The 13,527-nt window shown below is 40.3% G+C and overlaps 1 protein-coding gene across 1 annotated transcript in view; it reads right to left on the bottom strand.

Moving 5' to 3' along the window:
* Positions 1 to 13,527, bottom strand: part of ABCA1 (ATP binding cassette subfamily A member 1) — a 160,278-nt gene that overhangs the window by 99,265 nt on the left and 47,486 nt on the right. The window contains 1 exon segment of the mRNA XM_020995438.2: positions 12,895 to 13,013. Coding sequence (XP_020851097.1) covers positions 12,895 to 13,013 — 119 coding nt within the window.

Below are 13,527 nucleotides of genomic sequence, written 5' to 3'. Positions count from 1 at the left end.
CTATGCCAGTCACTTGGAGATATCTCAGCACCCACATTTTGCTTGGAAGCTTTGTCTTATAGGATAAGGACTCTCTCACATTGCCTAGCACAGCACTCTTCACATACCATTAAGGGTCTAATTGAATTTGTTGAATTGGGTAGAAACAAAGAAGCTACTAAACAGACCCAAGAAGAATAGTTTTGTAGTGCAGGTAGGTCTCTTTTCTCTTTAAAGGGACAGTTACTGTATTAATAACACTAGTACTTTCCTTTAAGATTTCATTTGTAGCTTTCCCTTCTGAGAGGGCACAGCTAAAAAAGTGGCTGGTTGGTTTGGGGGGAGTGGGGGGAGCTTAAACCAACATTTTTCCCAAAATTAACTTGTTTGCACCAGCACTTTTATAGCTTCCACCAACTATGAAACCAAGACTAAGTGGGAACAATCCTTTTTCATGTAAGTCAATAACCTATAACAAGTCATGAAGGTGATCATTTGCTCCGATGCTAAAAGGTGCGTGTCACAGTAGGCAATGGTGATAATTCTAAGAAACAAGTATTTAAGGATAGCACTGACCCCAGAAAGCTGTCAGCTGATGCTAACAAAGGTCAATACCTCTGCCCTCTTATCCCTCTGTGTAATGGCTCAGACTATCTGGCATTCCTGGAATGGACTTCCCCCCTCTCAGCATCCAACTTGCCCCCAACCTCCGCCTGATAAAATATATCCCTTCTCAACCTGAGCTAATCCAACCTCTTCTACTAAGTCTTTCCTGATGCTGCCCCTACCCCCTTCCCAAAAACTGATCACATTTTCCTCAATTTTCAAAACTATTCGTGTTGACTTCCCCTTTTTACTTTTTATATGCTACCAAGTTTGTATCGGTTATTTCTGCATATGTCTTATTCTTTATTACTGAAAACTCACTAAGGCAAGAGTACTGTGTGTTATAAGGAGACCCAAAAGACAGAAATATAGAATCTTTTCATTCAGGGGCTTAAAGCTCCTTTAGAGACAGGATCAAAATAGATGGAAAAATTCAAAGCATATGTTTCAGGAAAACTGACTACTAGCATCTTTTCCCCACACCCCTCTCTCCCTTCCTTCTGCTCCTTCCCCAACTTTCTTCCTTTTTGAATGGCCTCTCTGCTGACCATCCGGGACCAGTGTGGCTGAGATCAGAGGTAGACAGAGCAATGTGCAGGACTAAGGAAGCCCAAGAGTTTTCTTTGCCACTGGTTGCAACAACAGGCAGGTCTGAGCCTTGTAAAAAGGAGAAGAAAGGAAGGAGGAGAAGTGGGGGAAGTCACCCTCCCTGCTCACTCTGAATGAGTGTGCTGGGGTTACTATCGGTCAGTGCACTCTAGCCTACATCTCTGGTTTCAAGAGCTTTGCTGTTGTTTTGCACTAGCAGGAAAAATAACCACTCTGCAATCATAAAGTTTGAAGAAAAATAGATGGGGGAGGAAAATTCAAGAAGAAAAGAGAAGAAGCAAGAGCAGAGATAAAACAGGAGGCAACCAGTTTGAAGTGTAACTAACCACTAGAAGTTCTTACAGGGTTTAGGGACCACAAAAGTATGGCCAAGGTTGAGTACTGTTAAGGGAGGGAAGGTGCAAGAGGATGCTTTAAACAGTCTGCTTTGAGTCCCAGAATTCAAACTTCTAGCCCAGTTCAAGGTGAATTAATGTTTAATGAGATACTTAGAGATTTCATGCTACCTACTAGATCTTGAGGAAAATGATGCCCTGGCATTCTTTTCTAAACTCATGCAATAGAGACTTTTGTGATTTAGAGCTCTTCTTTCTCTTCTGCTTATGGCTATTTCCAACTTTATTGAGTTTGATAAACAATCTATTTGAGAAATCTCTCCTGTCCCCAAACAATTTTAGTATAGACTCCAGAAAACAGAAGGCAGGAGAGAGAAAGGATGGGCAAGACAACTTGGCCAATTAAGTGAGCTGACTCCTTGGAGAAAATGGACAGAATGGCGTGAAGGGAACACAGTGCATATTAACAGGAGCTCCCCCATCTCCAGTGCCAATCATGTCCCATGTAGAATGAGATCCTGCTTCTAGCTCTGAATACAGAAATTAAGGGAAATGAGGTTTTTCAGGGCAGCAACAAGGTATCAGGTTCGAAAACAATCCATTACATTGAATTGCAGAATCTCAGAACTAATATGAATCCCTCAGGCCAACTCAGTGTCCAACATTCCTAACAAGAGGTCATCCAGTCTAAGTCTGGAGACCTCAACTGAACAACCACCCACTATTTCCCAAAGCTGTTAAGCTAGATCTGGATGAGATCCTGATCACTTTAAGATGTTTTTCTCCCTTCTCATAACTTCTACACACCCATTGCTCCTAACGTCAAGAAGATCAAGTCTAACCCTTCTTCCAAATAAGTACCCTTCACATCAGGGTAAGCATTCCAGTTTTCTTTCATCTTTGTCTCAAGGGGCCACTCCATCCTGGTTCCCCTCCTATGGACACTCTTCAGGTTCCTGATGTCCTTCCTAAACAAACTCTAGAGGTGGTTGACCATAGGTCTCCTAATGCCCAAACGCAGTGCACACTCACTACCACACTGAAAGGTCACTCCAGGTTCCCACTTTGGAATAGTTTCTGATGCTCACTATTTCAATGACAAATGACTTTATCTATTTCTCAACAGCAAAGAAAACAAAACAGAAACTGTACATATACCTAACCTAAATATATCCAAGTCCAGAATTGCAAAAATACATGAATATCAATAACTTATTTGGAAAACTGTTGTGAGATCTTATTTTCCATTTTAATTAACTTAAATTTTTTTAAAATAAAATAAATTTGACTAACAAATCTAATAACAGCTCATCATTTTTAGCCCTATCTAAATCCAACCTGCTATCAAATGCAATGATCCCTTCTTATAAACTATATTCATCTATAGTAGTAACAGTGGCAGGGAAAACGGAAGAATTGGGGAAGGGGGGAGGTTTAGGATTCTATTCAATTCAAAAAGGTCTTAACCACTAAAACAATGAACTTTAGAAAATCAGCAGTTATGGAATGATCTTCCAACACAGTATAATGAAAATTGCACTGGATCTTGAGTCAAAGGTTCTGCTACTTATGACCAAGTGTGAACTTGGTCAAGTCACTTAATCTCTTTAGGCTTATCTAGAATTATTCTTATCTGGAAAATTAGTGGATTGGTTACTCTCAGCTCTAAATCCTATGATTCTTAGACACAAGGCAATCTACAAAACTACTTTGCTGAATGAAGCTATGACACAATCTATGTAGGCACTGCTTATGCAGCCACATTGCCTTTTTTTTAAAACCCACATTTATTCCCATCTAGGCATGGTAGTAGTAGGAATAAATGTCTTGTGAATTTTCTCCAAAACAAAATTATGCTAGCTCTCTCAAATTTGTGGCTGTGCCTACACTATACCCAATCTTATTTTTGTTTTTTATGAAAAGCTAACCAAGCAGAAAAAGTTAAGACAATGTTTTATCAAGGCTAGCTCTGGCCAGAATAGTTAAGTAGGCAGTTGGTGCTCCTGGAAGTCCCTGTTCACATCCCCCTCACACTCCTCCACAACAATCCCAATGTCTTTAAGACTTTTCCTCTTCTACTTCCCCATCTGGGACCTGCTCTCAGCAAAGACCTAAAGAATTCATTTACACTGAAGTACAAATTAGTTTAACTTAAAATAAAGGGTCATGTGTTCTTGCTGTTGCTGTTATTACTGCCTGGAATTCTTTTATTCTGCTGGGTCCTGGCTTTCAAATTCTTCTTTCCCACAAAGGAGAAAACAAGTCTAACCCTGGAGAGAAGTAAACAATGGGTAACCTTGCTTTTGAACATAGCTCAAAGAGGCAGAGCAGGAAAGGACCTCAGAAGCGAAAGCCATCTAGTCCACACAGTTCATTCTATAGATTAGGAAACCTAGAAGTGAGAGACATTAAGTGATGTGCTTTAGGTTTCACAGTGATAAGGAGCAAATCTAGGATTCAGATTCAGATTCTCTGGCTCCAAATTCAATATTCTTTCCCACTATGCCACACTGATGTTTACTTTTTTAAAAAAAAGTTTTTTTGGAATGGAATCATGGCACATGTTGTTCTATGATTTAGTTAAATTGTGTTTTCTGTTCCTGGCTGGGTAAAGTTGACCTTTGATTCAATTCAGTACAGACAATATTTCAACACATCAGTATAGTATTGCAGAGCCCATTCTGTTCTAAATGGTGAGACCACATCTCTGGGAAGCTGTTTGAGAGAGAGTGATAAACACATTCTCTATCTTTAGAGACTTCAACATTTTGAAAGAGTCAAACCCCAAATGAGAACTTTTGACTGAAGGATAAAAGAAATTATAATCATCCAATGATAAGGTGGGGTTTTTTTAAACCATCTTGATGATATAATATTGGCAAATCTGTCATAAAACCCACTAACAAGACAACGTAACCCAAGGAGAATTAAGAGTAATAGAGAAAGAACAGTAAATGTTATTTCAACTTCAGCAACCAATCCAAATGGATGAAATATTAACAAACAAGTAAAAACAGCAAGGAACCACATTGTGCTTCCAAGGAGAACCATCACTCAAGGACAAAGCGCTCCAATAAAATTGTGAAGTGGATGGAAATTTGTGATCTGTCTTCAAAGCTCTCCCACCTTCCTTTATGTCTCCTTTTCCATAGAGTTCATCCCTACCCCTTCCTTTAAGTCCTGGTGGTTTCATGTTACCCAGAACCCCCTCTCTTCTGTGTTTCATACACTGGCCCTCCTCTGAGGCACTTAAAAGTTCTAATTACTCTTTTCCCCACCCCCCACTGAACTCTCATGCCTTCAGAGTAGACAATCTCAGCTAACTATTAGAGGAAAAGCAACAGTTTAGACTACCATGACAAGGTATGAATGACTGGTAACATAAGTTAGTACTCCCTGCAACGTGTACTTTGAAAGCCTGACTTACTCTGTCATTTGTTCAACAAAATTTTATTAAGCCCTTGTGCAAATACAAGGTTTGTTGTGGATAAGTGTGATAGGGATAAACAAGGGCTTCCAAGAGCATTAAGTAGCTCAATTGCTGAGAAAATCATATTCCTTTTTAACTAGTTAAGATTTAGGTTGATCTTGTTAATCCAAAAGAAGTCTCATTCTTGTTCTGTTTATATGAGACAATCTCTGGTACCATTCTTTTCTTATGAGTCCAGAAATCCAGAATGAGTAAGTCATCCAATGACCTGGGCTCTTTTAGCAAGAGAAACACAATCATCTTTTTAATGAATGGATAACTGTTCTTTTTAAAGTCTCTATGCTGACAAATGATGTCATTATATTAATAGATGACATTTACACAGTGTTTGAAGGTTTGCCAAGTGTTTTACATATATTATGTCATTTTATCCTCACGAAAGCACTGTAAGGTGGATGCTGCAGGTATTATTGTCCTGGTAAAAATGAAGAAATAGAGGTTCAATGAAGTTAATGCTCATATATCTAGTAAGTATCAGAGACGGATATGAACCCAGGTTTTTCTGACTCCAAGTTCAGCACTCATTCACTGTGAAGTTAATTATGCCTCTTTAGGAACATCCAGTTCAACTCAATGAATATTTATTGAATGCTTACTGTGCACAAGGCAATATGCCAGTATACCATGGGGAATGCAAAAATGAATGTGTTCCAGTACTCAAGGAACACACTAATAGAAAAGATAAGTATGTTAATAGCTCCAGGACACGTAAGGAAGTGATGAACACCCCACATGAGAGGGCAACAATTCCATCTGTTTTCCTCTCAGGTGTTTTTGCCTTCTTAAGCAACATTTCCTATATAGTCCAGGCCACTGATGGCACCATTAAGATAAGGGTTTGGCTGGGTTCCTTCCAAAGCAGTCCTGCAAATGACCTAAAACTAACAAGATTAAATTTAATTAGATTAAATGCAAAATTCTGCATTTAAGTTTCACAAAAGCCAACGACCTACCAAAGTATAAGATGGGGAAGACCCACATTAATAGCAATCTGTGGGGCAAAAACTTGGGTATTTTAGCTGACTACAAGACCAATATGAGACATGAACATGATGTGGCTTCCAATAAAGCTAAGATAAACTTGAGCTTAATTATTAAACTAAGGGATTTGATTCTCTCACCCAAACTGTTGTTGATCAGACCACAGCCAAAGCACATTCAAAGGAAAGCAACAAACACAGTGAGGGATGTAGAAACCACATCGTGTGAGAAATGGTTTAAAGAACTGGGGATATTTAGCACTACAAAGAAGAAACTCGATGGAGTCACAATAGCTGTCTTCAAAAATCTAAAGAGCTGTCCAGAGGAACTGGATGTACTCTACATAGTTCCGGAATAAAGAACAATGACCAACAAGTAGAAGGTACAAGGAGTCACGTTTTCCACTGAGTAGGAAGAATAACTAGTAGCTAGAGCTGTACAAGATGGAACAGAGTCCCTCAAAAGTAATGAGCTCCAATTAAATGAAAGTGCTCAAACAGAGACTAGATGACAACCTGCCACAGATGTCATAGAGGGGATTCTTTCATCATGTATGTATAAGACTGGGCTGTGGGGCCATCTCCAGTCTGCCTGACCTATATATCTTGCCACAGGATCCAGATGGCTCCAGAAAAGAAAGTGAGGCTGCTGACTTTGCACAGCCCTCCCTCACTTAAATCCAACTCCCTTGCCCGTCAGGACCACCACCTTTCTAACATCATGGTCCTCTTCGAGAACAAAGGACAAACAACAACGACGACAACACTGGGCTAAATGAAGGCTAAGGCTCAATCCAACTCTAAGATTAGGTGATTCTAAGATTTTAGCATACAGAATGAAGGCTTCTGAGTAATTGTACAGCATTAAAACATCAAAAGCAGGAAACCAACCTATGTAGCGATAATATCAATTTGGGACGCCTAAATTCAGATGTTTGTGGGTTCCAGAGATGCTATTAATCCCATCCTTCACTATTTTGAGACCTTAGCATTGGGGGTGACAGGTGGGATATGCCAAGTATCAAACAGTAACAACCATTAGGAAGAAAGTTAATGTACCGTGTATAGGGTAGGGGAGAAAAGAGTTCAACAAAATCCCTTTATGGAAAGGGAGAGGGGAGGGAATGAGCATTTATTAAGTGCCTACTACATGCCAGAAGCTATGCTAAGTGCTTTATGAATATTATCTCATGTAATTATGACAAGCTGTGAAGCTCTTCCAAAACATGGGCTCATGATAGCTGTCTTGAGTGGGAGAAGTGCAGAAAACTCAAGATCTTTTGAGTTGGCAAGAGTGAGGGGACCTTAGAACCACAAGATTTAAAACCACTTAGCTACCCAAGTTTTGCTATTATGTTATAGCAAAATTTTGAGCATAGCTTGAGGTCCCAAGGAGAGTATTGTTTTCTCTTTCATGGAGAAGTTGCAATGAAGAGGCCAAGCTTTAACTTGCAACATGAAGACAAACCCTCCCCCTGGCAGGGCAAAAGGGACCTCCTCCCTAGAACTGACAGCTGCAAACTCAGGCTGGACACTGATAAAATCTGAGCCAGTAGAATATCTATTTGATACCACTAAGCAATGCACCAAATACTATCTCTGGGACTGCAAAACAGATAAGAAATGAAAGGCAATGAGGCAGGAGAATAAGATGTAAAGAACAAAACTGCTTAACAGCTGCCCTTTTTGGTGTCAGGCTAAACCAAATTTTCTTTTCCTTCTGTCAAGCCTCAGGGAGCCATCCATACGGCACAGAGGCAGGCCTCCATCAAAGCACATCTTTGGCAAGTTGCCCCATGTTGGCTCCAGTGTTCCCGGGCACCATGACTGTGAGAAGCCAATGATTCACACTGGCTAGATTTTATGACCTATGGTGACAAGGTCCCAGATGACACCAGGAAGACCTAGTGAGGATAACTTTACAAAGATGAAGGGGGAGAGAGTGAAAGGAAAAAGGAAAAAAATATGGAGGTGAAGGAATGCCTTGCTTCTTCCCAGCCTCTGAGATGTCTCTTGGTTTAACTATGTTGCTCAAGAAGAATTCAATGTCTCAAAGCTACAATCCACTTAGGAAGTAAAACCAATAATGCTTTAAAATAATAAGGTCACATTACTATTATTTTTATCTCACTACTTAAAAGATGTGATTTCATCAGTGTGAGTATGCTATGTACCAGTAGAGATTATAACACATAGATGGAGTTCATGAAAAACTGCTGCAGTCAGAAAAATTATTTTTGTGGCTGACCTTCTAGCAATGGAGGGAAAAATAACAGGATTTGTGGGATGGGTGAAAGCAAGGAGTTGAGGAGGACACTGAACTTGTGAATCTGGGTGACTGTTAGCATGTTAGTGTACCCCACCCCCCACCCCCCAGTAATAGGGTGCAGAAGAAGGCTTGGTCTGGGCAAAAGATAATGAGCTCTGTTTTGGACATATGGGCTTTCAGATGCCTATGGGGCCATGCTTAGGACTGGAACTCTAGAGAGTGGTTAGGGATAAATAAGTCAATCTAGGAGTCATCTGCATAAGATAACTGAACCCAAGGAGGCTGATAAGATCACCAAGTGACAGAGAATGCAGGAAAAGAGAAAAAGGCCCACGGACAAATCACTGGGATACATCCACAGTTAGTTGGCATGATGTGTTGAAAATCTAGTGAAAAATGACTACTGAGAACAGTCAAGTAAGAGGAGAACCAAGAGAGTAACCTAAAAATAAAAGAGAATCCAATAGGAGAAAGGGGTCAATAGCATCAAATGCTATAGAGAATTTGAGAAGGGTGAGGACTGGGAGAGATGTGACAAGAGAACACGGGTAACTCTGGAGATAAGTTTCTGCTGAAAAAGGAAGCAAAAAATGTCATTTGTGCATGAAAAATTAACAGTAAAGATAACCAAAGCTTTGGAAGGGTAATGTTCCTCAGAGTAACTTACAGAAATCTTCCACACCCACACTGAACAATAACAAAAATGAACCACACACACACACATCTGTATATACCCTAGGGAAAAAAATAAAATCAAAAGAGATCTAGTGATAACATAATCAAGGTTGTCTAGACATGTTTGTAAGGTTTTTCTGCTGGAATTTCCCCTCAAGGGACTAAATAGGGATAGTGAAGAGGTCTTCCCGTGACTGAATTCTGGGGCATGAAAACCAGAGTTCAACGATGAGAAAAACAAGGAAATGCCATAGGGCCACAAACCAATGAACATGCTAAGCCTGGAATCTTAGGGAGGCCTCCCCTCCAAAAAAAAAACAACTTGGCTTGTTACTGGAAGGAAATACTTCAAGTGGAAACCTGTGTGTTCACAGATAACATACGGATAAACAGCTCCTCAAATGGAGGATGTGCAAATAAAAGATGAATGCAAATGTAGTCAGAAAGCCCAGGTATGAAGGCAAATGTAGTCATGTTTTCAGTAGGAATATTCCTACAGATAAAGCCACATCTTTAAAGTTGATGATTTAATCTTGATGCCCACTAACAGCTTAGGTGAGTAGAAATGATTTTACCCTGGCAAGTTCCCTGTGGTGTTGCTCGAAATCTTCAACAAGTTGTTGGTTCTTGCTAGAGATAAATGATGTGTCTGTACATTTCCCTCTAGACCAAAATCTGGCTCAGAGCCACTGGAAGAGCAGAGAAAGGGGGAAGCTATTTAAGTTATCGCTGCAGGGCTCCTCACTTTTCTCGAGCACCATGGCACGCAATCAGCAGAAATGGGAAGCACCAGGGTACCTGAGAGGTACCTCACGAGTGCTGACAAGAGGCAATAAAAATCAGCACATTTCTCCCCCTGATTCTGCAGTGAGTATAAAACTCTTGCACAGAACAACTACAGAATATGAGAACTGGAAAACGCCTTAGAATCCAAATCTGGCGCCCCAACTTTTGCAAATAACGAGACGATAATTAAAACAAGAGCTTGTATTTATATAGTTGCTCCAAACAATGAAGATAAGGTACAAAGAGGGAAAAAGGATTTGCCAAAAGTCAGGTATGGGGCCGAGCTACTCTTAGAACTCAGGTCTCCGGATTCCCAGGTCAGTGGCCTTTTCAAATCTACCAGGAGAGTTGCTGCCATGATTTCTCATGCTTGAAAGATGAAATGACAGTTCTTCTTGGTAGCAAAATAGCTCTGTTTCCCAGTTAGCCCCAGCCAACATGAGAGATTGAATAATTGCTCCACTCCCCACCTTCCCCAGAGGCCGAGCTATTTCAACAGTAAAGCTTTCTGGCAGAGGTACCCCTGCTGGGCATTCCAAAATGAATTATTGTTGAAAAAAGGAGAAAATAATTTGACCCTTCTCTCAGGCCCAGCAGACATAGGTGTTGGTGATCTCACACTTGCAGTGAGGCACCAGAGTCAAGGGAGTAGCATTGTAGAGGAAAGAACACTGGCTCATGGTGCCAGAGCTGTAAGAAAACTTTGAAGCCAATCCCTTCATTTTACACTGAGAAAACTGAGGCCCAAGAATATTACATTACTTCCCAAGATCACTTAAGACAGTAAGGGTCAGAATCCCTGCATTCAAATCATTTACTGCCTGAGCGATTCTGATAAATCACTATTTAATCTCCTTTGGTCTCACCTCAGTTTCCTAATCTGTAAAAATAGGAGTTTGGACTTAGAATCTAGAAGCTATAGTTATAGGAATGAGAGAGATCTCAGAGGCTAACTCCAAGAAGCAGCCCCTTCTAATCACCCCCCACCCCCATCCTGTGAAAAAAACAAAAACAAAAACTTGGATGCTGGAATATGCAAAAATGGTCAAATGAAAAAGTCATCACTTCAAGAGGTTCAGGGGAGGATGGTTTTGTAAACTTTATTTATGAGCTTGACTCATTCACCCTGGGAATAAAATTGAAGTATCCGACCAAATTTAAATAGTTGGACATACATTTCCCCATCTTGAAGTACAGTCTAATAATAATTCTTTGGCCACATAATCATTCCTTCAGTCCACAGACTGACACCACAGCCTTCCCCACCTCTTAGGTTTTAATAGTAAATACAGAGGTACCAGAATTCTCTCTCTCCTCTCTGGCTTCCAGAGAGCATGGTGTCAAGCCATTCCTCCTTCCTATCCACTCAAAAAAAAAAATCCCAGGTCTGAGATCCTTTGAGATTTTAATGTTGGACTAGCTGGCCTGGGATTCCATCCAGCTCTAAATTCTCTAACCCAGTTTGAATGCTAACACTTTTACAGACACCTCCTTCCTTAACGGATATATCATCATTTAGCAGGCCTTTAAGTCAAGGATTCACCTCCCCTTACCCCCACCCCCAAGAGTCAAAACATACATTTTTTCACAAAGTTGTTTTGTAGCACTGTCAGATTTATGAATTAATTGATCATCACTTGGCACTAAATATCGCAATCTGGATATTAATTGAAAGACAGTATGGCTAGAAGACCCAGCTCTGACATCTCAACATCTATATGACAGTGGGCAAGAAACTTAACCACCCTTTTCCTCACTTACCTCATCAGAAAAATGAAGCTAATCATATTTACACAAACTTCCTCACAGATTGTACTTTATATAATTGTGAGCAAAGGCAAGTCCATAAAACAGGACTACTGTCTATGAGGCTACAAAGAGAGGATTTTACTTTTTTAGAATGAGGTTCATAACACTCTAACTAAACCAAGTAATTAGCCTTAAACTACCTGAACTTTGCCTCTTAGAAACCCTTGACTTTCATGTGTCCATACCTTGTTATAATTCTAATTGATTTTAGGTAATGAGAAATATAAATGTCTGCCTACTGTCTGGAGATTTCACCTTTGGCTTTAGTTATTCAGCACTACTGCAATAACTGAAGTATCTAATTAAGCAATAATTTAAGTACCCATATTCACTGATATGGATACTCACTCTACCAATGTAAATCACAACCCTTCTACAGCTTCTTAGCAAGTGGTCTTTGTGAGTCTGTGCGGCTGGAAAAAATCCATCACTGGGTAGCCAACATTCTGGTGATGAGCCTCTAAAAAATTATCAAGACTGGTCCTTGGATAACAGAAACACAGTCTGTTGCCAGATGACCCCTACTCCAAGACTTTCTAGCTTAGAAGAGCCAAGCAGAGTTTATGCTCCAATGACACAGGCCCTCAGAACCTAGGGTTATAGGCCCACTACAATGAGGCACTGAAGGAGAATGTTACTGGAGACATTCATCACTGTGGCACAGCTCATTCTAAATGCACATTCCACAATCTGCATGGCTCATTGTGTCTAGTATGTGACTCATCTCAGATCTCCCTGAAGACTTTAATTTCACATTCCCCACGGAAAAAAAAATACAATAACTATTTTAAGTGACTAACCCTCTTAGTTCTTCTTTCAAAATACTCAATGCTAACAAGCCGAAAAGCCTAATCTTAGAGGCCACTAGCTAACTAGTTGCATAGCCATAAGCAAATCACTTCCTGCTCCATAAAATGAGAAGATTGGACTAGATGACCTCTAGGGTCCTTTAGCATTGAGATATTCTGGGATCTCTCCTTGAGGGAAGGGCCAAAGTGGGTCACCAAGTCATTTTTGCTTAGTGCCCTAAACTGTGGCTTCCTCACCTCCTGGCTTTCTTCAAGACCCAGCCCAAATCCCCCCTTCTTCAAAAGGCCTTTCCCAATCACCCTCAATACCAGTACTTTCCTTCTTCCAACTTCCCTCTTTATATTATATTATGTATAAGTTTGCTTAAAAGTTGCCTCTCCGTTAGAATGTGAGCGACTTGAGAGAAGGGACGTGTTTGCCTTTCTTTGTATCCCTGGCTCTTCTCACATAATAACTGTTTAATAAATGACTGTTGACAGACTGACTGGATCATCTTTCTTTTACCAAAACTGTTCAATCACAGAGTAAACTGAATTTTCATCTTACTTGAGTTGAAAGTCCCCAGACTCTGCAAAGTTTCCAAAAGCTTCTGTGTGTCCTTCATACTGGTGTCTCTCTGGCTATATAAGAGGAGTCTTCGAGCATCTGTGAACAATCGTGAAAGTCTGCAGAGGGAGGTGAGGAAAAGGAAAGAAAAATCAGAATTAGGCATATAAACGTGCTTGGCCTAGGTCCCCAAAGAATAATTGACTTTGATGTGGCTAGATAATCTCTACTCTCTCCACAACTGCATAGTCTGACCAAAAAAAAAAAAGTGGTAAAGGGGCCTATCTTTTGCATATCTGGCCTCATCTGTATCGCCAGTGATAATGCCTACAACAACAGACTACTTAATGCACATGGTAGCATCAAAGTCTTTATGGAATTCTCCTTCCCCTCTTTGTGGGAGCACAGATGTTGAGCAGGAAGGAAACTCAAAGTCTATCTAATCCAATCCCCCTTCCACCATTTCATAGTTAAATCAACTGAGGCCTAGGAGGTTAACTGACTTGCCCAAGATTGGACAGGTAGTTGGACAGGTGGAATTTAAACCCTGAAATTCTGACTTCAGAGTCAATGGTTCTTTCCATTAGTGTTGCCACACTGCATTCTGTTATGCATATCCCTCTGAAAAATAGC

Source organism: Phascolarctos cinereus, unplaced genomic scaffold (genome assembly GCF_003287225.1).
Source record: "Phascolarctos cinereus isolate Bilbo 61053 unplaced genomic scaffold, phaCin_HiC Scaffold_4;HRSCAF=312, whole genome shotgun sequence".
Classification (NCBI taxonomy): domain Eukaryota; kingdom Metazoa; phylum Chordata; class Mammalia; order Diprotodontia; family Phascolarctidae; genus Phascolarctos; species Phascolarctos cinereus.
The sequence above is the reverse complement of the archived record's forward strand: the minus strand, read 5'-3'. Positions and strand labels throughout refer to the sequence as shown.